General features: G+C 63.1%; 1 protein-coding gene across 1 annotated transcript; it reads right to left on the bottom strand.

Moving 5' to 3' along the window:
- Positions 1-1332: 1332 nt before the first annotated feature.
- On the bottom strand, positions 1333-20415 carry LOC311189423 (uncharacterized protein; the record flags this gene model as incomplete). The annotated part of the gene is made up of 33 exons (XM_084261086.1): positions 1333-1898; positions 2102-2236; positions 2529-2692; positions 2798-2864; positions 3463-3548; positions 3813-3904; positions 4038-4124; positions 4390-4470; positions 4759-6294; positions 7417-7536; positions 7885-8274; positions 8503-8649; positions 8920-9091; positions 9413-9633; positions 10105-10260; positions 10572-10724; positions 10931-11054; positions 11172-11428; positions 11666-11797; positions 11881-12015; positions 12200-12269; positions 12374-12489; positions 12694-12838; positions 12997-13112; positions 13412-13498; positions 13756-13870; positions 14045-14163; positions 14301-14384; positions 14466-14660; positions 14777-14908; positions 15624-15779; positions 16775-16882; positions 19984-20415. 33 exons carry the CDS (start codon positions 20413-20415, stop codon positions 1663-1665), a joined length of 6366 nt encoding a protein of 2121 aa, XP_084117212.1. The 3' UTR covers positions 1333-1662.
- Positions 20416-25031: the final 4616 nt, after the last annotated feature.

Genomic DNA, 25031 nt, shown 5'->3' with positions numbered 1-25031 from the left:
AGCCCTGGGCTCCGAGAGCAGCGCTGCAGGTGCCAGCATTGCCCCTGGGATTGGGGCACCTCTTTGGTGACACATGTCACCCCGGGGCTGCTGTGCTGGGCTTGGGCCATGGTGGGACCCTTGCTGAGCCTCTGCCCCACTGGGGGTTGGCATCAGCCCCCTGAGGCCAGCGTGGGGGGTCCTCAGCGGAGCACCCCGCACCCGCTGCCCCCTCCGCCGGGCCCCTCAGCTGCTCAGGAATGAACTGGCGCCTGCCCACCGGCTGCTCTCCTGGTATGCGCGGCCGGAGCAGTGAATTCTGTGCCTCGGCCTCCTCCCCAGCCGGCCAGAGCTGGCCCCCGCCCAGGGCATCCCCCCAGCCCCCTCTTGCCTCTTCCCATTAAGGCAGCACAGGCAGCTGAGCTTGGGTGCCAGACGAAAACAGGTGCTGGAGCCAAGAGTGATGAAGCCAAGCAGAGGGTGGGGAGGCACAGGGGAGCACAAAAAGTGCACCCCACCCCACCCTACCCCCCCTGCATGGCAGCACCTCACACTGGCATTTCCTTCCCTCCCCTCCTTGGGTGACACCGGTGTGCCCACCTGCACATTGCCTGCATGTCCCCAGCCCCAGGGAGACCACAGGTGGGTGTAAAAAGGGGTAGCAGGAGCAGCCCCGCGCCCCTATTTCTCTTCTCCCAGCCCTTGCTGCAGAGCTGGTCCGCAGCCAGCACTTTTATTTTAAGCCCCACAGTGCGGATGAGGAGGCGAAGGGTGTGCGCGGCCAAGCCTTGCAGCCCACTGGGGAGAGGCCCAGCTACCCAGAGCTCTGGAAACTTCCCCTTCTCCCCCCAGGGCCAGTGCATGTCGGGTAGGGGCAGGCCGTGTCAGCTGCTTTTTCCCCTTCCCAGCACAGGCAGGAACCAAGCAGCTGAAGCCAGCACAGTCCAGCAAAGTTATTGCAAAATATCTGGGCTGTAGGAAGCCCTGGGGGTGCAGCCTACATGCCCCTAGCACCCCTCCATGGCATCCAGCATCTGTCTGGGCAGGTCTGGCAGGGCTCTGTGGGCAGAAAGATCTGCTTTACAGGCAGCAGCTTCCCCACAGCAGGGAAATGGGGCCTGGGTGTCTCGGGGGATTAGCTGGGCTGGGTGCAGGCACAGTGGACCCACAGGACCAAAGCATCTTTGTGAAAGGCACCAGGTGGCTCAGGCTTCCTCCTGAGCAGGACCAAACCCTGCTGCAGGGCCCCCTCTTGCCCCATCTGAAGCTCTCCCTGCTCTTAGCAGGGAGCACCTTGCAGAAACCCTCTCCTTCTGCGTTGGGAGGTACGGATGGAGGAAGCCGCTCTCAGACAACGTGCCTGTTTGTTTTTTAATAAAAACAGCGACCACCCACCCCTGCTTGTGCTGCGTGTCAGCAAGATGCCTGGGGAGCTGGCGACACCCCAGGGAGGGCCCCCAGCGGGTGGGCACAGGGGTGCTCAGCGCTGGGCTGAGGCCAGGGACAGCGGTGGCTGGAGAGCGGTGCAGCCCCGGGGCCGAGCGGAGCCGCTTGCCGCAGCCTCTCTCCCCCGGGGAGGTGGCAAGCGGTGAGCTGGTGCTGGGAGCAGAGACCGGGCCAGGACGGCACCCGAGAGGAGGATAAAGGGCAAGTCTGGGGCTTTTCTCCCCCCTTGGCTGGGTCTCACTCCTTCTTCCCGAAGAACTTCTTGAAGACGGACTTGTTCTTGGGGCGCAGGGGGCTGGGGGTCTTCTCCCCCAGTATGTCCCGCGGGCTCCCTGGCTGGGCCACGAAGGAGTGGCAGCGTGCCCGCGGCGCAGCCGGCGCTTGCTCCCCAATGTACAGCGTGACGGAGTAGCTGCTCCCGGCCTCCACCGGCTCCTTGGGCTTGGTCACGGTGGTGATCTTCTGGTAGGTGGCTAAAAGAGGGAGCAGTCGGTGTGGAGGGCAGGGCACCAGCGGGTGCTGCCAGTCCCCCAGAGCCCTCCCCAAGTGGGGGGGCTGCAGCCCAGGGTGCAGCGACGTGGGACCAGGCGGGTGCTGGAGCAGCGTGGCACCTGTCTGTGGGGATGGGGGGCAGTGGTGCCACCTCCTGGCGGTGACAGCAAAACCAGGGCTATACCTGAGGTGAAGGAGTAGGACCTCCTCTTGTTGGCCACCAGCCCGTAGTCATCTTCTTGGCAGCTGTTGTCCCACAGCCCAGGGGACCCCCTGGGCGACCACTGCTGCTCCCTGTGCCTGGCCCTGTGAACAACCTCTGAAGCGAAATGGAGACGCTGTCATAAGGCAAGGCCACCACAGCACACCCCTCTGTGAGCCCCAAAGAGGACAAGGAAATGTGCGTGGCTATGCCAGTACCCCAGAAAGTGAGGTTACTGGTCCCTCCCCCCTCCCCATTGAGGGCAAAGAGGCCTGGGTTTCTTGGCCTAGGTCCCACTGACTTCAAGTGTGACCAAGAGCCAGACTCCCCTGGTCAACTCCCTGCCACCTCTCTGGGCAGAGGAGACAGGGGACAGCAGGAAAGTCACCCAGAGAGGCAGGAAAGTCACCTGCTACTGCCACAGCCCCATCAGCTGGGCTGTCGGGGCTGCCCAGGGGCCGCTGCAGCCAGGCGTTTGAGCGGGGTAGCACCACGATCTCCTGGCTCTTGGCAGTCGTGACCTGATGATGTCCCTGGAGGTGGGAGCTTCCAGGGCTAGGGACCTTGCTGGAACTGGAAAGTAGCAGAGATTCAGTGAATCAGACTGGCCCAGACGCTGGAAAGCATAGGAGAGGGTTGTAGTAACAAATCCTGGCTCTTGGACTCCTGGCTACTCACCCCCCAGCACTGCTGGCGCCCTCAACACGTTGTGCTGCTGCCTGGAAGTAATCCACTTCGGGGAAACCTGGGGGCACAGCAAACATCCCGCTGGGTGCCGGCAGCACGCAGGAGCATCCCACGTAGCCAGCCCCAGCTCCGGCTGGCCGAGCTGCCCGGGTGCCAGAGCTGCATGCCTGGCCCCTCAGACCTCTTGCCATAGCTCTTGGCCCTGCAGACCAGCCTAGAATTTCATGGCGGGGTCCAAGCCCCCTCAGGTATGGGCACAGCAGTGGGAAGACCTCAGTATTACAGATGTCCTTGCCTGAAGGGCAGGCAAGGGGTTTCCAGCCCTTGCAGAGGAGATGGAGGAAAACCAAGACACAATTATAATTTTCCTGACACTGGGTTTTTGCTGCTGAGGCTCCACTGACGTCAGCCCTGCTATTCCTGATTTATAACTGTGGCTGTGGTGTGAAAACAAAGCCTCCAAATCCTGCCTGGCAGAGAACTGCCATTCCCGAGGCAGGTTAGGAGGATGCATAAATCAGAGACAACGCCGTGCTGCTTCTCTTCTCACCCCACACTCCTTCCCACTCCAGTGTATCAGAGGGCTCAGCAGGGGCCACATGCCCATGATAACTGCATGGAGCTGGGCCCTTGCACGGCCACCAAGGGCTGCTCACCTGAGTTTTGCTGCAGCTTGGAGACCCATTCGTTCATGAGAGGCTGGGAGGGGGCCCTCAGGAGGTACTCGGAGCCATCCCGAAGCCTGCAGTGGGGAGGTAGGTGGGGAGGTAGGTGGGTGGGTGGGGAAACAAGTCAACAATGTGATGGATGTGGGGCGCAGATGCCACAGCCCCCACCAGCCTTAGAAAGAAGGCAAACAGGTGAGAAAGGAGGAAATCCTTGTCTGGGCACCAGACTGAGCTGGCCCTGGCTGGGGGTGTCAGTGGGCATCTGTTCCCACAGCCCCTTCCACCTAGGCAAGGCTGTGGCTACCAGACCCCAGCTGCCCTGGGTTGGGGTGACTCACTGTAGCCTGAAGCAGTTGGTCTTCTTGGTGTACTCAGTGTCTGGGGTGCAAACTGCCCCAGAGAGGTTCAGGGGAAGGGCCACCACGGAGCTCTGCAGGGAACAGAAAGAACAACGGTGGGGCTGGCAGGAGCTTTCCCCCTTCTTCTGCAGGGGTGAGGGTGCCCTGCTGCCAGCCCCCCACCCACCGCCGGTTGCTGTGCCACCCCACCCTCCCTCCCTGCACCTTGAGGCTGTCCCTGCGGTCCTGGTAGAAGCACAGCGTCTGCCTCATGAGCACGGCGTGGAAGAGGCCCCAGGCACGGCAGGTGGCCTGCAGGATGCAAGCAGGGGACACTGCTGTGATGCCAGCGGGTTTGGGAGAAGACAGACGGGTCCCCTGCCACTCAAAATGCTCCCTCCCAGCCCCTGTGGGATCTGTCCTCCCAAGTATGGCCAGAAGGACCCCCATGGTAGTGCCAGAAGCATCACTGGCTTCACTGCTGACCCAAAACCTGAATGACACTCTGCCCCCGCCCCCCCCCACCTCCATGTCCCAGCACCTCAGTCCCAAATGAGAGCCACAACCATGCCTGTACCTTCCTCCCTCCTGTCTGCAACACGTGCTTCCTTTCCAGCGTCCCCTCCATCATCTGGAACTCATTTTTACTGGGGAGTGCCTGCAAGGGGACAAGGGGTGAGCAAAGCCCCTCTGTCAGCTCAGCCCCCAGGTGCACAGGGTCCATCTGACCCATCCCTGGTGGGCAACCCACCCGTCAGCGCTGTGCTGCAGGGACCCCCAAATTAAGCGCTTAGCTCTTCCCCATCCCCCCAGCTGGAGCAAAAGGGGCCACCTGAATGGAGGAATCCCAAACACAGGCTGAATGGGTAGCCCACATGCTGCCTGGGGCGGCCCCTGACCCTCTGCCCAACATGGAAGAAGAGCCCCCCTGGCTCACAGCTCCCACCTTGCTGCCTTCTCTCTCCTCTTCCCCATGCCTCCGTCGATCCCAGGCACCAGGGTCATCCAAGGGTGCTGTGGACACCAGCTCCTCAGTATGGGGGGACACCCCATGCCCACTGGGGCTGCCGCTGCCGCTGTGCCCCACACCAGGGCTCTTCTCTCCCGCTGGGCTGCGGAGGAGCTGGGCAGCAGTGGGAAGGGTGAACTTGGCCACCAGAACGTTGTTGGCTGATGAGAGGATGAGGGGCCCGCTGGCGGTGGTGTCGGGGCTGGGTAGGCTGTCCGCCCCGCTCCCTGGCCCACGGCGCACACAGCTGCCTGCTGCTGGGCTGCATGCCCGTTGCTTGCCCGCCTCATCCCAGATGGCCTGCAGCTCCTCCTCCTCTTCCTCAAACTCCCCGTGGGCAGGGTGGCACACCTCCCCAGTGCCCAGCACAGGGCTGGGGGGCTCTGGTGCCCCCAGTGCCCACTCAAAGACTGAGAGTTGGGTGGGGGCGGTGGGGGAAGCCGGGGACCCTCGGGGCTGGCTGCTGCCAACTGGCCGCTGTGCACGGGCAGCGCCAGGGCCGGCTCCTGCCCTGCCTGGAACGCTGGCAGGGGACGACCCGAGCTCCAACCAGGCAGCTTCGCGATGCCTGGCCACGCCGATGGTCCTGGGGCTGCCGTCCTGGCCCAGCCGGGCGGGCAGCTTGTCCCCGTCTTGGCTGACCCGCTCACGCAGCGCGCCGACGTGGGATGGCTTGCTTGGCCTGAAGTCCAGGAGGTCTTTGCTGGCGCTGCCAGGGCGCCGTGGGCTCCAGTGCTCCTCCCTAGTGCGGAGTGCCCTTTGGCAGCTGTAGCTGGGGTTGAAGCTCACCTCCTTGAACCACGTTCCTTGCTCGTGCTTGGGGGATGTCTGCAGCCCCTTGCCAGGCCCCTGGGGACCGTGACCATCCACATCTTTCTCCTCCTGCCATCTGACTCCACATGTGCCTGTGGGGTGCCATGGCTTCACGCTCTCACCTTGCCTCTGCTCCTGTCCCTCTGCCTCCTCCGGCCTTGCTGTGGCCCCTTGGTGACACCCGAGGACCACCGCATCCCGGGGCAGCTCCAGGCTGAACACGGAGCCCAGGGACAGGTGGGGGCATTTTGGGTCAGGGCGGCGGGAGTCCCCAGGGGCCACCCCACACTCAGCGTCAATGTCCCGCACCAGTGGGTTCCTGACGTAGAGCAGCAGCTCCCCAAGTGGGGGTGCAGCGGTGGCCGCCTCAGGACCCCCCTTCTTCCGGCCACACTTCTGAGGCCACGTGTTACTGGGGCCGTGGCGCTCCTCGGGCGCGGGCTGCAGGGAGTTCGCCCCCATGATGCCCTGCAGCGTCAGCAGCCGCGCCTGCTCGGCCCGCGCCCGCTCCCGCCTCTGCAGGCTGTTGAAGAGGGAGCCCGACCCAGCTTTGGGCAGGGTGTGGGAGGTGGCTGGTGTCCCGCCACTGCAGGCCAGAGAGCGGTGGATGATGGTGGGCGGCCGCTTCATGCTGGAGGCTTTCCCAGCTTCCACCTGCGCCTTGGGGACACAGAGAAAGAGTGAGAGGTGACCCCCACCCATGACCAGAGCATCCATCACCCTGCACCGACCGCCCTGTCTCCATGCTGTGTGTGGGCAAGCAGGGAGCCAGGGCTGGGGGCCAAGGCAGCTGAAAACGCTCACCAGTAGCACATGCAGAGCTGGGAGCTGCACGGCTTCACCTCAGTCCCCTGAGGGCTGCTCCCAACCTATTGCAGGCAAGGAAGAGCCAGATAGGGGAATCTCTGCCCATGATGGAGACCCCCAGGTGCGGTGCAGCAGGGGCTGTCTGTACCATACAGCTCTCCCCTCACACTGCTGCCTTCCAAGCCATCACTTCCAGGTGACCATGCAGGCAGCAATCATTGCTGCCTGTCCCTGCTGCCCCTGCATGTCCTCAGGCAGCAAGGCAGGCAAACTTAAGGGCAGGGGCTGAGCACAGCCCCTTTCCCTTCTTCAGACACCCTCTCCAGCACAGCCCATCTCCTGGGTTTCTTGGGCCACAAAGATGAAAGCAAAGGCTTTGCCTGCAGGAGCCAGAGGAGCATCTGCCTGTATCCCTTAGCTGGAGAGTGCCTATTACCCCCAGCTGTCCTGGCAGCCCGGCAGCCCCTAACCCTCCAGCCTCTCTGGCCCCCTGCCCTCTCCCCTGGACTGCACCATGGGGCCTGGCCATGCCGGCCCTCGGGGCTCCTTACACTCAGCCCCACCATGCAACAAACAGATGAAAGCTCCAGCAGAACACCGAGCCCCAGCCCTGGGGTTACAAAACATGCACCCTGGCGCATGCCCCCACAACACGTGCATCCTCATGTGGCCACATCCAACTGTGCCCCCTTCAGAGGCTGCAGGAGGGACTGCTGGTGCCCCACAGCAGTGGCTTGCTGTGCTTCCTGTGGCCACCAAAACCACTTACCCAGGGGAATAGACTGCGGACAGCCCCATTTAAGCCCCCTCCTCACATGCCCCAGCACCCACGCTCTGGAGCCCGCAGCACTGGGAGGGTTTCCCCTTTCCCCACCACCAGCAAGGCACAGTGGCACGGCCGGGTGGCTGGGTAGCAGGCGAGGTCACGCCATGCAGCCACTCTGCCCGGCATGCAGCCTCCCCAGGGGACTTTACCTCTTCAACCGGCTGGCGAGGCGGCTTTCTCTTTCGCTTTAAACTACCCCAAGTGTTTCCTAAAAGCCCCTGGCAACGCTTCCAAAAGGTTTTACAGCCTGAGGGTTTAGTGGCAGGGAGCTGAGCAGGGGGAAGAGAGAGACAGAGAGAGTTGAGGGCAGAGCAGGTGAGGAGCTAGAGCAGGAGAGCGCAGGCAAAAAAAGGGGGTGGCAAAAGCTGGTTCTCAGCCCTCAGACATCGCTGGGGCAGCACAGATAAAGGTCCCTTTCCTGAGACTGACACAGCCCCAACAGCTCTTGGAAACAGCCTGGGGGGATCCCATCACAGGGGCTACACCACAGCCCTCAAAGACCCTGCCCTGGTTCTGCATGGGGGTACAGCTCTAGAGAGCCACAGTGACTGGCCCCAAAATGGGTGCTGGGAACTCCTCCCCAGTCCTGCCAAAACAGCTTACTGTCCCCCACGTACCATCTGCAGCACCTCCTCGCCTGGCTGCTCACTGCTGGTTACCATCTGCACCTTCTTCTTCTCACCCTTCTTGCCAATGCTGAGAATGAGGTTGACCGTCCCCCCCAGCCCGGTGGGGCCCCGCGGCGGCAGCAGCACCGTGGAGGTCTCAGCAGGGTCCCAGACAACAGCCTCTTCAGCGGGTCCCATGCTGTGGGGTGTCGAGCTGCTGGGCTCCTCCCAGCTCCTCTCCTCTGCTGACACAGCATCCGAGAGGGCCGATGCCAGCGGGGAGCCCGCCGTTCCCTGCGGCTCTGTTCCTGGCACGGGCTCGGGGAGGGAGCAGGGTGTGAGCCTCGCCGGGCTGCGGGTGCTCTCCAGACAGGGATGAGCACATGGGGCACGCTGCTCCTGGGGAGCAAAGCAAGAGGGCACGTGGAAGAAGGGTTGTCCTCGCTTCCCGAGGACAACTTTACCTTTGCCCTGTCTGAACCCCTGAGCGTCCCAGGGTATCACCTCCATGAGCATGACATGGCCCTCCCCTACTTCTGCACCATCCACTTTGTCCAGGGCCTCTGCTGCCCTCAGCCCCGAGGCCAGTCCCATTCCGGGGTGGTCTCAGCATGGCTGGGTACTCACTTGGCTGGTGGGTGATGTGTCTGAGGGGCTCTCTGGGTCCTTTCTGTTCTCCTGCTTGCTCCCTGGGTCCCGCTGTTGCCTCTGTGCTCGCCAGCGCACCAGCACCCAGCCCAGCATGCTCTGCAGCTCTTCCAAGCGTTCCTTTATCTGAGGGGAGAAGTGAGATGCTGGCCAGTTCGCAAGGAACCCTGTCCCAGTGACACTGTCCCTACCAGGACACCCCACTATGGAGCAATTCAGGGGCGTTTTGGGAGGGGGACGGGATCACTTTGCAATACCCCAGGTCTCAGCACCCATTGCTGGGTGAAAGCCAGCCCTGAGCAGCCCAGGGATGCCTGGCTACCTCCATACCATGCACCAGGGCTCTGTGCCTGCACCTTGGGGGGTGAGGTGGTTCTCCCCACTCCTCGCCCTTACCGTCCCACTCAGGTAGTGATCTTCAGACACCAGCTGCTGCCCCACTGCTGCCAGCGCCTCAAACTCCTTAAGCTTCCCCTCGATCCTCCTCTCCAGCTCCTCACATGGAGTCTCCGGGAGGCCACTTGGGCTTTCAGAGAAGATCTGAGCCCGTGTGTCCTCTGTCCAGGAGCTGTAGGCACATGAAAGATGGCTTGAGGGGGGCTGAGGAATTACCCAGCCCCTCCCCAGCCCTGCAGACGCCGGGGAAGCTGTTCCCTGGCTCACTGGGGTAGCAGCAAGTCTGGGAAGGCACGGCAAGATGCCATGGGGCTGCTTCACGGTGAGTAGCTCTGCCTGGTGCAGCCCTTCGTTCCTGACTCCCCATGGTCTTGCCTGGCTGCAGCCCTGGCACTGCCCAGGGACCTGCCAGCAGCCCATGCTCTGGCAACACCAGGCTCCCAGCAGCTCCCCCCTGCAGCCACTGTGGAGACAGTTCCGCACTGCCACTTACATCATGGCCAAGTAATCCTTGAAGAAGTGCCGCAGCCGGCTGGCCTGCTGCACACGGAGCCGGGTCTTCCGCAGCAGCTCCCGCAGCCCTGCCCAGGCCTGCAGCGTCCCCTGCACCTCCTGGCTCACGGGGCACAGCCGAGCGGGACAGAGGTCCTGCAAGCGGGCAGCTGCCCTCTCCAGCTCTTCCAGCCGTCCCCGCAGCACCTCCGACACCACACACTAAAGGCAGAAAAGGTTCAGGGTCTATCCAAGCCCTCTGCACCCAGGCTGGGCTCCCCTGCGTTCTGGGATGTAGGGACGGAGGGGGGAGATGCCGCGATGGAGGGGCTGTGGGAAGGGGACAGAGCCCCCCTCTGCGGGGAGGACGGGCAGAGCAGAGGGCCGCCTGGTTTCCCCATTCTGCCCGCATGAGTCACTCCCCGCTGGCAGGAAGATGAGTGAGGTGCTGGCAGCCAGGCGCTGGCACACAGGAGCTGACGCAAGCTCTCTCCCCTTGCCCAGCCTGTACTGGCAGAGGGGAGCAGAGCGGGGCAGGGCTCAGCTCTGCTGGAAAATTCCAGCCCAGCCTGCTGCGTCGCGCCAAGGCTTATGACACCTGAACACCCAGGAGCCGGTGCCTCCCCAGGACAGCCTCGGCCAGCTGGGACACATCCCCCCCCATGGCAGGCCACGGTGCTCCCCAGGCCTCACCTCCATCTCCTGCTGCTGGCTTAGCAAGCCCTCAAGGCCCTGGAGGTCCTTCTCGCTCTTCACAGCAGCGAAGCCACTCTCTGCTTGGGCAGTGTCTCGAGCCAGTGCCTCGGCTCTGCACCGAAGGGCCTCCAGGCGTGGGGACACCTCTGCCACCTGGATGGGTGAAGGAGGGAGGGAAGAGAGATGAGCCCAGGTGTAGAGCGCCCTGTGCTACCACTCACCATACAGCCCCAGCCCACCCCAGCCTGGGGGCACCCTGCCACGGGCCTACAAAAGAGCAGAGAGTGCCAGCCACAGGACTGGTGAGGATACCATTCTCACACAGAGCAGTGCCCATGTATCCCGTCACCCTGATGTCCCACCAGGACCAGCCAGGGCACATCCCCAACCCAACTATCTGGCACGTTCAGCCACAGGTGGACCACCTGGCCGCATCCCCAGAAGCCCTGCCTGTAATCCCCTACCAGTCGCTCCAGGGTCTCGGTCTCCGCCACCACCTCCATGACCCGCTCCCGCTCCTTCGCTACGTCGTTCAGCATCTCCACGGCCTCCTGCAGCTCTCCTAAGGGGCGGCTCATGTCCTCACTGCTTGGTGGCTGCCCGGCCTTGGCTGAGAGCTGGGGGAAAGAGCCCTGTGAGCTGCATCGCCCGCTCCCTGGCTGAAGCCAAGAGAAACACCAGTCATGAGGGCGACGGCGAGCAACCCCCAGGCAGCCGGGCCAGAGCAAGGCAGTCATGGGGAGCCCCTGCCAGCCACAGACCAACCCTTGGGCCAGTCCCAGGTCCCAGGCGGTTGTGAGGGACACCCGGCCCTGCCACTCACCACTGCAGGTGCCTGCCGGCTCCGCGCCTCCTCCTCTTGCAGGTCCTGCAGGAACTCGGACAGCACCAGGGAGTCACGCAGGTCTGCTGCACGGCGCCGCAGGGCCGCCTGCACCCGTGCCAACCTGCAGGGGCAGCTGGGTGTCACGGGTGCCAGCACACCCATTGCCTCCTTGGGGCAAGCATCCTCCTGCCAGCCCTTCCCAGGGACCAGAAAGGAGGCACTTTCCCCAGGGACTCACTTCTCCTCCACCATCTCCACCTTCCCCTGCATCTTCCTCGCTGCCTCATGCTCGGTGGGCGATTGGCCCGCTGCCTCTTCCTGCAGTGCCTGGAGCTTGAGGCCACACAGCAGGAGCTGCCTCTCCAGTTGGCTCATCTCCTCCAAGTCCTGGCGCAGCTCAGCTGGGCTTCTCATGGTGGCTGGCTCCGAGAGCAGCCCAGCCACGGCCTGCAGCCACCGCTCGGCTCGGTCCAGCTCTGCCACCAGCCTCAGTGCCTGTGGGGAGAGCGGGGAGCCCGTCAAGCCTGGCTCCTGAGCCACCCAGGGGAGGCAGGAGCTATGCTGGTACCCCAGGGCACTGACAGCTTAGGTGAGCCACGAGGCCAGCTGGAGATGGCAGCGCTGCTGCTGTGGCTCCCATTCCCACAGGCACTGGCTTCATTTGCTGACCCCTGGCAAGCTGTTGGGATTGGGATGTGCCTCCGTGCCCACCCCAGCTGTGCCACCACGCACCTTATCAATTTCCCGCAGCACAGCGCCGTTCTCCTGGTGCTTCCTCTGCAAGTCTTCCCACAGCTCCCCCAGCTCCTGCAGCATGGCCTCCACTGGTGGGCTTCCCGGGGCCCCTCCTGGCACTGGTCCCTCCTGGGAGGCAGGGAGGCTGGTTAGGACAGAACCTGCTTGGTGTTCCCCCCAACCCCTGCAACCCCACACTTGAAGGTGCACACCTGCAGCGCAAATCTGGGGCTGGACCTGGGGTTGGGGAGCTGCCGCTGCATCCGTGCTGCCCCCAGGCTCTCTCTGTCCCCAGTGGGACATGAGGGGACACTGGGACCCACGTTCTCCTTGTGCGGGGATGCAGTCTGCCGAGGAGCAGAGAGAAGTGGCAGGTGAGTGCCCAGATCAGGGGTGGGTACGCGTGCGCAAGCGTCCATGCCCACAAGCAGCAGGAGGGGGCCAGGGAAGGGAGTCCCCCTGCAACACCAGCTCCCCTGGCTGGCCTAGGAGCAAAGGGGACTCCTGGGGAGACGTTACAACATTCAGCACCTGGCAGATGTCCTGCACCCGGGGCTCTGGCTGCTGTCCTCCCCACTCAGCCTCTGCCTCTCTCCTCCTCCTGCAGAGACAGGGACAGTCAGGCCAGCTTGCCCCTTGCACAGGGGACTCCCATCCTCTCTAGGTCCATTCCATTCTCCCCCAGCCACCTCCACGAGTTGTTACCTTTTGCTGTCCCCTCCATGAGGGGGCTGTCCCATTGCTGGAGAGCTAGGACTGCTCTCCTCACCTCTCCCATGCTCAGACACCTTCCCTGGTACATCCTTCTCCTTCTTTGGCACCTAGGGCACAAAGGCTCCAGTCCCTCCTTTGCCAGCCTGAAGCGTGCATCACTTTGCCCCAGGGCCTGGTTCTCATGACCTCCCATAAGCAAGGGGCCAGGTCACAGGTGAAACCCACTTGAGGTTCACCCAGTGCTCAAACCCCTTTCCTACAAGCTCGCCCCTTTTCCTCCAGAGGAGGTGCTGTGGACATCCCATGCTCACCGTGCTCCCAGGACCTCTTGTCCTCTTGTCTCCTGCTTCCTTCCCCACTGCCCCACGGCCACTCTCATCCCCTCGGCGCTCTGTGCTCGCAGCCACAGCTTCGCCCCTCGGGGAGCTGCTCCCCAGCACCGGAGGCTTCTCCGTCCTGGGAAAGGGGCACAAGGGAGGCCCAGGGGAACAGAGGAGGGAGAAAAGAGAGACCTTAACTGGAGCTGGTGCCCCAGAGAGCCTACCAGGGGCTAACCCAGGTCACTGCCCCAGGCTCTGGCTCCAGCACTGCGGGCGTCAGGGTTGGGGCCGTACCTCAGTGCCTGCTGGAGCTGTGCCCAACTCTCTTTGACATCTCGGTGCTTGGGGACAACTCGGGCTGCCAGGCTGGGCTGCAGGCTGAGGAGCTGGGACACAGTCACATCCAGCATCTGGAGGAGAGAGCAGCCAGGGAGCAGTGACATGGCTGGCAAGGGACAAGCCACCACAGCTGCAGTGTGAGTGCGTGACGGGAACCCACCACTGGCCTTGCAAGAGCTGGAGAGGCATCAGGCACCAAGCCTGGCCCCTAGATGCCCTTGAGGCAGCCCCCTCATCCATCACACAGCCACGGGGTGCACACCAAGCCCCCAGCTCTGTTGGTGCCAGCACTGACCCGGGAAGACACACATCCCCCCTCTGTTGGGGTGCTCCCTGAGGCTCAGAGGATGAGGAAGAGCCTTGTACTTACCATCACCTGGCTGGCTATGTCCCTGACATCCCGATCCCGGCATGGCTCACCCTCCCCTGGCTTCCCCACACCACAGATGCTCCTCTGCTGTAAGAAAAAGCTGCAGTCAGTGGCAGGAGGCGGATCGGACCCTGGCCTCAGCTTTGGCAGAAAGAGATGCTGCAAAGCTGAGCTGGCTGCCCTGGCTCCCCTTCTTACACTAAACCCCACCTCTCAGGTCTCTCCCTGAACCCAAGGCTGAGGGTCCTGGGACCACAGCAGCAACAGCAAAGTGCAGCCCACCCAGTTTTGCTCTGGGCACCAACAGCCCTGCACCAGGCTGACACTGACGCCAGTACCAGTACCTTGGTGTGGATGGACCCAAGCAAGGTGTCTGCTTGCTGGAGGAAGGCAGCCACCTCCAGAGCCAGCTGCAGAGCCTCGTGGTGCTCCTTCAGGGTCCCCTGCAGCTGCAGCCACCTGTGTGGGCAGACAGGGAGAGGTGAAGGGCATCCCATTCCCCTCCCCTGGGGAGCCCAGCAGAGCTGGGGTGAAGAGAAGCAGACGAGAGGCTCAGGGGAAGGTCCTGCTTCCCAGCCTGTCAGCTCCCAGCACCCAGCCTGGCCCTGCTCAGCCCGTGCCTCCTCTGCTCACGTTTTGTTGAGGTGCTTGCGCCGCGCCGAGATGCTCCTGCTCTCGCTTTTGCCTTGTTTCTCCAGCTTGTGGGCCAGGCTGTTCAGCTCCTCGTGCAGGCTCTGAAACTGTTGTTCCTCCTGGCCCCAGCAGGGACACAGGCATCAGCATCTCTAAGCCATCTCCTGTTCCCCTCTCGGGGACCTGCATCTTGCCCCAGCCTTGTGGGGCTCGGGGTCCCCAGAATGCCGGTGGTGCCCCCCCAGCAGCCTCTCACCTGCTTCAAGTCAAGGATGCGGCGGGTGAGCTGGATCTTGTCTGGACTTCCCTGCAGGAGGGCTGCCAGGGAGGGCTTCTCCTCCTGGGCCAAGGGAAGGCATGAGAAGGCAGGGGGACAACCACACCATCCCCCTCCCTAGGTTGCACGCCCCACACCCCACACCTTGTGCCTGATCCACGCTTCCAGCCGCTCCGCTTTCCTGTTGAAGTCCTGCAGGCTCCGCAGCCCTCCCAGGGCCTTGCTCTGGCTGGCAGCTGTCTGCTTCAGGAGCTGCCACTGGTCCCGCAGGGCCAGCAGCTGCCTCCGCACCCCGTCAGCACTGGGGCTCGCCCGCCACATCATCAGCTGCTCGCCCATCTGTGGGGCCAAGGAACCCAGCTCAGCGTCAGAGGCTCCCAGGGACCCTCCGCTGTGGAGAGCCTGGGGACACGGGTGCGGCAGGGAACGGGACCTGTATCGCTGCCCGGCCTCACCTGGTTGAGCTTTATCAGAGTGTTCTCAAAGTCCTTCATGTCCCGCTGCAGGGTCTGAGCCACCTCCTCCCAGTCCTGGAGGTCACAGCCATCCTTCAGGTCCCACAGCTTGCCTCGCACCCAACCCTCTGCCTGCAAGGTGGGAAGAGCCACATGGCTGGGTGCTCCAAGGACACAGCTTTGGGGACCCAAACCCAAGCCCCTCCAAAGCCACAGCAGGGGCCGAAGGGCACCCTTTTGGCCAACAACCCTTTTGCTCTGAGCACCAACAGGCCAGCAAAGGGGTTCAGGACAGCACTGATGGCTATGGGGTTGGAAGGAGAGCAGCATCTCACTTCTCTTGAGCATCTGCCCCAGCCCAGCAGGAGAAGCCGGGACCCCCAGGCAGGCCAGACTGGGGGGCTCCACATGGGACATCCCTGCATGAGGCATCTCTTCTCTCTGCGCCCTGCTCCCCAGTGCAAGTGCCTGTGCACCATCCACAGCAAGGCATGGAAGCAGCACCCCCCACCCACCCACACCCCCCCCTTTCCCTGTTCCCACGATGGGGAGGAACAGGGGCTGGGAGAAGGAAGAGGAGGAGGAGGAGGATGGGGGACGGGAGGAGCGTGCGCACGTGGGGAGGAAGCAGGGCCCTGGTGCGGTTTGACCCCCTCTCCCCGGGGCCGGCAGCCAGGGAGAGGCGGCCAAACATGATCTCATGCCACAACCACGGCTTCGCTCGGGGCCAGGAGTTCAGCCTTCCCCGCCGCGCACCCCACCCCGCAGCTCACATGAAAGGCTGCCGGTGGCCCCCCCACCCCGTTCCCCACGCAGCCCCTTGGGCGGGCACCCCAGCTGGCCTCACCTGAAGCATCTCCCGGTTAAACTGGGCTACCAGAGGGCTCGGGTCGAGGAGGGGGGCTGCTACTGCGCTGCTTCGCCTGCCGCATCTTGCTGCTACGGTGGGCTCCTTGCTCTTGGGGCTCTCTCTCCGGGGTGATGATGCCAGGGGTCCTGCCAGCTGAGGTGGGCAGAGGGTGGGAGGTCAGCGTGCCACCACAGGGACCCTCTCCCCATCACCTCCCAGGAGCGTTTTAGAAACCCAAATAAAGTATGTCAGCCTGCTTTATTCCCGATCCCACTCTTCCACTGACACATTTGGGGTTCTCTCCCAGCACCCTGAGGCCGTGCCAGTGGCTTTTGCAGCCCCAGATGAGGATTACCAGGCTGTCCCTCAGCTCTGCATCACCCCAGGCTGGTGAGATGGCACATAGGAGCCTGAGCATTTTCAGGAGAAATCTGGAGGTGCAGGGCTCGCTGCCTCCTCACACCAGGCAGAAATCGCTCCTGGGGTCACAGCATCACAGAACATTAGGGGTTGGAAGGGACCTCGAAAGATCATCTAGTCCAACCCCCCTGCCAGAGCAGGATCACCTAGACTAAACCACACAGGAACACATCCAGGCAGGTTTGAATGTCCCCAGAGAAGGAGACTCCACAGCCTCTCTGAGCAGTCCTGGAGCAACCCTTCCTCCCCAAGGGGGGTGGGCAGGAGCTGCCCTGCAGGGTCCCAGCCCCACGGAACAGCGTGGTTCGGGCAACTGTTTCAGGCTCTCTAAGCACTCTGGCATGTGCTGCCCCGCTGATGGCATGGGAGCTGCTGTTCAAAGCCTGCCTGCCTGACCACAAGAACTACAGAAATCCTCTGTCTTTTTTTTTTTTTCTTTCTTTTTTAAAAAACAGATTCTCAGGCCCTCTGGCAAATCTGGGATCTTCACTCGTTTGACATGGTCAGGATTGGAGTAGCTCATAATCCAGTTCCCTCCAAAGTGATGGCAGCACTGGCGTGCGGGCTGACCCCTCACCCCAACACGCCCAGCTTGTCCCCTCACTCATTTAAAGCAGTCAGGCTCCATCCACGTCTGGGCAGACCACCAGTGACCGCCCCCACTTGCTCAGTCTCAAGCTGCATCCCTGGGTCAGGCCTTCCAAAACGGCAAGGGCAGGGAGACGTACCGCATAGAAGGGGGAACCTCGGTCCACTGGAGAGCAGAAACCACCAGCCCGGCGGCTCCCAGCCTCCTGCTGCTCATCCTCTGCATCCACATCCTTCCTGAGGAAGACCTAGAGATGGGAAGGTGCAGCCGTGAGCCTGGAAGTGCTCGACCATCCCAGAGGGGACCAAAGAGTGTCCACATGCTTTCAGGTCAGGCTTCTCCGGGCAGCATCTGCGCCTCCTCCCATGTGTTCAGCAAGTTGCAAGACCTCCTAAGCTTGCTTTGCTTGGTGCCTTCTCCATTTCTGCTCACACATACCCCTTTTCCCCCTTGAACTGACTCCAAAGCCAGCAGAAACCCATACAGTGGTCATTTAAGGACACTCAGGGTCGACCCCCCCCTGCCCTTCTGCAGGAAAGCAGGGCATAGGTGTGAGGGCACAAGAGGACATTAATTCCACCAGCATGAACCTGAATCCTCTCAGCTGCCCATCCCTGACTGCCTGGCCAGGAGGTAAGAGTTAAGGGGGCAGCTGACTTGCAGGGAAGGGCTCCTGCGGGGCCAGGGCGAGGGTGGGAGCAGGAGAGGCAGAAGGAAGGAAGTCCAGGAGCCACAGCCAGGCACAGAGAGGAGGTCCAGGATGAACTCCATGTTACCTTATCCTTAATGGAGCCCAGCCCCAGGAGGAGAGGTGCGTGGGATTGCTTGGATCATGCACAAGGGCAGTCACTCCTATCCTCTGTGCATGGATCTTTTCTTGGGCTGTTGGAGGTAGCAGGGCCAATTTAAGGACCTCCTTCTACTCCCTCCCCAGAACCACCTCGCTGTCTCTGCAACAGCCATCGAAGCACGTAGGGGGCAACACGAGGTGGTGGGCAACGTGTACCACCCCGACACCCCCTCCTCAGACTGCAGCAAATGGGGTGGTGGATCAGCCAGAGCTGAATTCAGCCCACCAGTGCTCAGATTGCTCCAGACTGGGGACAGCATCCAAGGGGGAACCAACCCACTCAAACCAGGACTCCCTCCCTGCACAGAAAGGGGCTTCCTACTGTCACTGCATGACTGCAAAAGAGTCCAAACATGGACAGCTGCCCCCAGGACTAAAGCTGCTGTCACCAGAAAGGCTCGGAGCCTCACAAACAGCCTAACAACCCTAAAGCCCCTGGGAGACCAGCACCACCGGACCTTTCCAGGGGCCAGCAGAGCCCAGCCGGTGGCTGCAGAGGACAGCCCACTGCACCACACCACAGCATCCCATCCCAAGCAGGAAGAGCAGGCAGGGAGCGAGGCTGAGTCACAGCCTGGCAGGCGCAGTGAGAGCTCAGTGTGTCTGGCAGGGGGGGGGTGCCAGAAGGAGAAGGCACCCCCCCGCCTTACCATGGGGCCAAGAGGTTCAGATGCCTGTTAAGGGAACGTCAGGGAGCTAAACATGAAGTGCTGATGGGACACAAGACCGTAGGAAGCCGCTCTCCTGGGCAGCAGCGTCCCACGTGGGCTGCAGCCCACAAGCCCCGGCTCCGGGCTCAGCCGTGGGAGACGAGCCCGCAGGTGACACGGGAGCTTTATTTAACGTCCCCGTCTCGCGATCCGTCATCAGCCACAGGAAAACAGGGCTGCCGGCACAAGGATGACTTCATCCTTCCCGCAGAGCTGCTCCACTGGGACTACCCCTCCTCCCCGGTCCCTCTGACCGGAGTGGGGTCCTCGATCCAGCAAAACAACAAACTCTCGCAGCAGCTGAAGGCTGGGAGAGGAGGGAGCCGTGTGGAGGAAGGCTGGGAGAGGAGGGAGCCGTGTGAAGGAAGGCTGGGAGAGGAGAGAGCCGTGCCTTCCCGGGCGCCCGTGGGGTGCTGCGCTAACCGCTCCCCAGCAGCACCCCGAGCTTCATGGCATGGCCTCAGCTGCTGCCTCTGCGGACACTTCTGTCCCTCGTTACAAAGCAAAATTAGCTCAGCACACACACTCACTGCATTCCCACAGAAGAGGGGGTGCTGGTGACTTCCCACGAGCGAGACAAGCAGGGCCAGGCCCTCCTGGGCTGTGCTCATCCCAGAGGAGTCCCCTGTTCCTACAGGACAGAGCCAAGGGCCGGGGTGGGGGGGGCGAGGGCACGTTTGGGAAAGCCCTAACATGCCCTGTGCAAGGGGACACGTTCCTTCCTCTCCTCTGGCTGTCATCCTGCCTAAACTATGTTCTACCCCGTGCTCTGGCTCCCTCCTTCCCAAAGCTCCATCTCGCAGCCTGCCCCCCCCCACCTCACAGCTTCTCCCCACAGGCAGCTCAGGCTGGACAGGGAAGGGGAACTGCTCCTGGCAGCCCCCCCGAGAGTCCTGCCCCACACCACCACGCTGAGCACGTGTCCCTACCTTATATGAAAGAGGGGAGCCCTCGTGCCGATGCCCCTTGGGCTGCGCAGACTCCGGCCGCCCAGCCAGGAGCTGCCTGCGTGCTGGAGGAAGCGGCAGCTCTTGTAAGGCTGTGCCTGGCCTTTATTGGCAATGAAGACAAGGGTTTTGGCAGTGGGCTGTGCGGCTCTCCCTAGCGCTATCCCGCCGGGAAGCCAGCTGTTGCAGGTCAGAGTTAAATCCCAAGGAGTTCCTGCCTGCTATTGCCAGCGATGGCAGGGTCTCTCCGAACTGCTTTCCGCCCCATCCCAGCCACACAGGGGGTCTTCCCAGGCCAATCCACTGATGGATTCAGACCTCCATGCCTGATAGCACTCAGACTCGGAGGGCAGGGTGCTGGGAGTCCTGGGTCCTGCTCCTAGCCTTGTCCCAGCTCTGCCTGGCTGTGTGGCTCTTCATGAGTCACTTCCCTTCTCCCAGCCTCCGTTTCCCCTTTGGTAAACGGGAGAGTGAGTTCCCAGCTCCCCCCTCCTCCCCAACTGCACCATTATGGGCAATCCAGGAGCAGAGCCCTCAGTAGCTGGGGCAGAGCTTTTCTGGGACATCTTAGCCCTTAGGGAGAACTCCACTCAGCTCACCCGCAAAGACCTCCAGCACGACGGTAGCAAGAAGTGCATGGGGGGGGATGCGTGAGGAAAAGCGATTACCCCAGGAGCCTCGCGGTGAGTGCTGCCAGGAGGACATGGGGACAAAGCAGCAGGGATCCCCTTGCCAGGGCGCAGCAGCCCTCCCTGGACCCATCCATCCCTTGGCAGCCAGGAGCAGGGAACCGCGGGGAAGACGGGGAGAGAGCAGGGCGCGGGGTACAGGGCGCGCTTACCTTGAACTGTGCTTTCCCCGGCCTGCTGTTGTTGTTGTTATGGTTCCTCTCGCCGCCGGTGGTCCGGACAGGGCTCCTGGGTCCCCCCGCATCCCCCGTGCCAGCCTCCCCATGCCAGTTGGACAGCGTGATCTTCTTAATGGAGCGGGCGAGGGAGCTGCGGTTCAGCCGCTCCTCCTCGGTTCCCCCGTCCTCGCCGGGGCTGGGGCTGCGGGGCTGGCTCCCGGGGGCGGCGGGGCTGGCCCGGGCTTGGGCCAGGTAGAGGGAGATGCGCTCGTTGAGGCTGCGGCGGAGGCCGTGGTGGTTATCCAGCGCGGAGGCGAGGGAGATGCCGGGGCAGGCGTCGGCGGGGAAGTCGGCGGCACACTTGGGCAGCGAGAGCTTGGTGCTGATGGTGAAGGGCTGCACCTTCCTCGCCATGCTGCCGGACATCGTCGCCCTCCCCGAAGGGCAGGGAGGGGGGGCGGCAGGGGCACCCCGGGGCGAAGCAGCGGCGCGGGGGCCCCGCTGCCCGGGAGCGCCGGTGATGGAGACCGCCCGGGCGGCGCCGGCTCCTTCTTCCCCGGGGCGGGCGGCGGCGGGGCCGCCCCTTCCCGCGGGGGCGCTCAGCGGGGCGGCCCTGCGGCCGGGCGCAGCGGCGCGGGGGGCGGCCCAGCTCCCATGGCCGGAGCGGCGCGGCGCGGGCGCCCGTCCGGCCTCGGCTGCCTGCGGGCGGACCCTCCGCCCCCGCCGGGGCGCGTTCCCTCCCCTGCCCGGGTCCCTCCTCCCGCGGCGGGCAGGGGAGGCGGGGGGGGGGTGTAGGGGGGTGGGGTGGGAGCCGCCGCGCCCTCGCCTGCCCTGCCCGGCCCTGCCTTGCCTTTCTCCCCGGCCGGCTTCAGTCGTCCGCCTTCTTGCGCAGGTTGAGGAGGCAGAGCAGGCAGGTGAGCAGGGCCTGGCGGCTCTCCCGGGAGCGCAGCCGGCGGCCCAGGCGGCGGAGCGGCGGCAGGAGGCGCTTGCGGGCCAGCGGCAGCAGGCGGGCGAGCAGGGCGCGGAGCAGCGGGGCGGCCAGCGGCGGGGCGGGCATGCTGCCCCCCGAACCTGCGGGCGCACGGTCAGGCACCGGCACCACACCACCCCCCACCCCGCCCTCCTCGAGGTGTTTTGGCGGATGGAAGGGTGCCCGGGAGCTCCTCACGCTTCGGAGACCTTCCGACCCCAGCGGGACGCGGTGCTCGGGGGTCCTCACCTCTCGTGGTGTTTGTGGGGGGGAGGCTCGGGGGAGAAGCAATGGAGGGGACTGCTCTCCTCCTCTCTTCTCCTCCCGGTCACTCTTACCCTCCTTGGTATCCTCCTCGCTCCGGGACGCTGCTCTGCCTTCGCTCCTGGAGGAGCCTGTACTGCTCAGCTCCCCCCGCGTGGACCTGCCACCAGCCCCAATGGCAGGAACAGCTCCGGAGCAGGGGACAACAACAACAACAAAAAGACCCCCAAAACAGCTGCCCGTTTAAATGCCCACTCCTCCCAGGCCAGGCATCCGTGTAAGTGATACTGCTCCTCACCCCAGGACCCCATTTGTTGGGGTTGCAGTACTGGGGGAAGGAGGGGGCGAGGGAGGAACAACATCTGCCCACCACAGAAATGTGGGCTGGCAGGATGGGGTCCTATTTCAGTACAAGACTTCACCAAAGCCCCTGAGTATGCAGCCGGGTCCAAAATATGCTTGCCTGTCGTTCTTTGCCACCACCAGCAATTGCCACCCTGCTCTGACGAGGGCAGTGTGAAGCATCAAGTAGCAGATGGGACACTCTCCTAGGGAAGGGATCTGGCTCCACACTCCGGAGCAGGCTGGTTATCAGTGTCCTATGGTTTCCAACCATGCTCCCAAGCTGCTCCTGCTTGGGGCAAGCAGCCAGGGCCCTGCAGACCAGGGGAGCGCGGGCTCACCATGTTGAGGGCACCGGCACGAAGGGTGCACAGGGCACATCTGTGCCCTTCCGTTTCCTTCCTGCACCTAACCTTTGTTTTGCTCCTGATGGCTGGCTGGCTTTATTTCCTCTCCTTGTTCCCTCCAAAAACCTTGCCAAGGTCCTACTCTTGGCTCCCACTCAAGCAGAGAGAACGAACGGACACAAGGGACTGAAAGATACAGCTCCATCTCCCAGCCTGCCTGATGCAAGCTGTCCCTTGCCCAGCGAGTCCCATCCAAGGGCTGTTTAGTTCAGCCAGGATGACCTTTCCCAGCCCCGCGGATTCCTCTCGGGGAGCCAGCCACGGATGAGGAAAGTGGGCTGGCTGTGCCTCAGCCCAGAGACGCCGTGTGCCGAAACCAGAAACAGCTCCCCGATGGCTCAGCTCCAGGCCTGGGAGCTGCAAGGAGCGGGTCTGACGTCAGCCCCTCGGGACTGGCCTCCCGGAGGCTCCTGGAGCCTCCTGTGCTCCGGGCCCGTTGCGGTCAAAGGGCTGCGGCGCAGGCGCATGGCTCCCTGCGTGCTGCCACCGGCCCGAGCTGGCGGTGAGATTGGGAAGAGCTCGAGGGAAGGAAGCGGGAGCCAAAGCTTTGCTGCAGCTGTGTCAGGGTTTATGCTTCCCTGGGAGAGAGCTTTCCCCCATTTTTCTATCAGGGAGGCAGTGCTTGGCCTGCTTTCGAGACGCCTGGGTTCACTGTGCCGTGGCTGACCCTGGGTGAGTCGCTGCCTTGCTCGGTGCCTCGATTTCCCCAGCAGCACAGCCCCAGCAGCAATGTCCCTTCCCTCTGCAGAGGCCTCTTGCAGCATCCCACCTTCACGCAGGCTGGGACGGGAAGTGAGGTGTCCCTGGGCAGCAATAGTGACCACCATGACAGAGGACAGTGGGGATCTTACTCCCTAGGGAGCCTTCTCTGTTTCCCTAGGGAAAGCTCTGCCTGAGCCCGGGGGCCACTGGTCCCAGTGCCTCCCTGGGGGAATCCTGTCCTGTGGTCCCACGGTGAAAGGGAGGTGCTGGCCAGGTGCAGGGGTGTTGCAGCAGAGGTGGTGTGGCACGTTCCCAGGGCATTGCATCTGAGTGTTTCGTGGCAGAGATACACAGGGGGTGTGTGCGTGTGGAAAATCCCTTAGGAACAAAGGGGCTTCAGTGCGTGGCCTCTGCAGAAACCTGCACCTTCCCAGGGAGCAAGTAGAGGTAGCAGCACCCCGCTATGAGAGCCAGATGCTTGCAACATCCCAGCTCTGGGCAGAAAGTGGGGCAGGGTTTGTTTGCCAAGCGCTTGGGACCTGTAAAGAGGCAGATTCCTGTCTCCGCCAAAAAACACAGGGACGTTGCAGAGCCACTTTCCCTATCAGGTCAGGGGCTTTGCCTCCTTTCACAGCTGGGCAAATGCACAGCCCAGGGAGGGGAAGGGACTTAACCCCGCTCTTCTGGCGAGTCAGGCATGGAGCTGGGAAGAAAATGCAACCTCAAGAGAAAATGAAATCCCACCAGTTTCTGCTTCCAAACACAAGATTTAGGGCACTGGAGTCTTGTGTCCATGTGTTTCTTGGGAGCGTAGAGCCTCGCTGTACTCCCTCTGATCCATGGAGGACTTTCTGTGCCGACAGTCGCTGCTCTGTCTCTCAACACTTTTTCTTGTCTATCCGTCATCCCTCTTCACCCAGGGACTCAAAATCCTTCACCAGGTGGCCAACTCTATTTTTGGCAGGTACATATCAAGGCTGCTTCCTTTCAGGCCTCTGTTTCCTATACCACATCAAATGCACAACCAAGTAACCCCTGTTTAATCGCCAGGGCTTCGTGAGTGGGCCAGATTCTCAGCTTTGCCCCATGAGTGACCTGCCAGCAGCCAGCCTGCTCCTAGGACATGGAGGACAAGACTCTAATGCCCCCTCAGAGGTGGGCACACGGGACAGAGCAACCATCAGCACCTGCCAATGCTTAAAGCAGCTAGTGGCATGGCTAAGGCTCCAGAGGATTTAGCAGGGAGCAAGGATGCTGGGAAGGAGGACATGGCCCTCAGACATCTCTTCACAAGGTGCGTGACATTTGCTGCAAGTCTTGCTCTGGGCATAACACTAGGAGCTAATGAAATGGGGAGGGGGCAAGGTAGCTGAAAGTCCTTTCCTCGAGGAGACCTCATCCTTCTGGCAGGGACCCTGAGAGGGTGTGGGTGGTGAGGACACTGGTGGCACCCAAGTGCCTGGCCCCACGCAGGAGGAACGTGGGTCATTCCTGCTGGGGAGGGACAGAAGCACTATAAATAGTTTGTTTAACGCACCGTGGCCGGGCTCTGGAAAGCCCCAGCCCGGCACATTCCCCGCTGCTGGCGCTGGGACGGCAGCTGTTGAAAACAGGCCAAACCCAGCAGCTGCTGCCCCGGGCTCTCAGCCCCTGCCCCGCACCCCCAGCCCTCCCACTCCCCTCACAGAGGAGCTGAGCCCATGGCATCCCTTGGCACAGGAGCTGCGGCTCGCCGAGGAGGTGCTGGCATCACTGCCCAGGCTGGCAGGGGCTGCGGGATGCACCCACTGCCTGGCTGCTGGTACCAAAGGAGCACGGAGGATGGGGAGGAAGCTTCCCTCCCTGACAGCCCCTGCAGCAGTGGGGACGCCGCTGAGCTTGGCTGGGAGCTGTGAGGTCATGCCGGCAGCAGCTGCTGCCCACGCACGTGCCCTCGGTTGCGGCTCTCCTCAGCCCCAGCTTGGGATGCTGGGCTGGGACACAGCCCCCCACCCGCTGTCTCCACTCACACAAAGGCCCCTTGTGCCCACGGGACTGACATTCCTGCAGCCGTGGGGCCGGGGCACAGCAAAGACAGCCGACAGCGAGATAGGACCAGAACCCAGCTGCCAGGGCAGCTGGTGGGGCCAGGTGGGGATGGGCTGCCGTCCTGGCCCCCCTTCTGTGCCTGAAGACGGACACGAGCAGGTGGTGGGAGACGGGGGACCCCCAGGGCGAGCAGGGGACTGGGCTGGGGGAAGCCGGGGCACAGGCTGCAAGAGGAGATGCCATGATGCTGAGGAGCAGGAGAGGGGGTGCTGCATGCCCATGGGTGCTGCCTGCCCACCTTGTGCACTCCCACCCAAGGCAGACCTGGG

The sequence above is a fragment of the Gallinula chloropus genome, assembly GCF_964237585.1.
Source record: "Gallinula chloropus genome assembly, chromosome: 3".
Classification (NCBI taxonomy): Eukaryota; Metazoa; Chordata; class Aves; order Gruiformes; family Rallidae; genus Gallinula; species Gallinula chloropus.
Note: the sequence above shows the minus strand (reverse complement) of the source record. Positions and strands in the feature narration are given on the sequence as shown.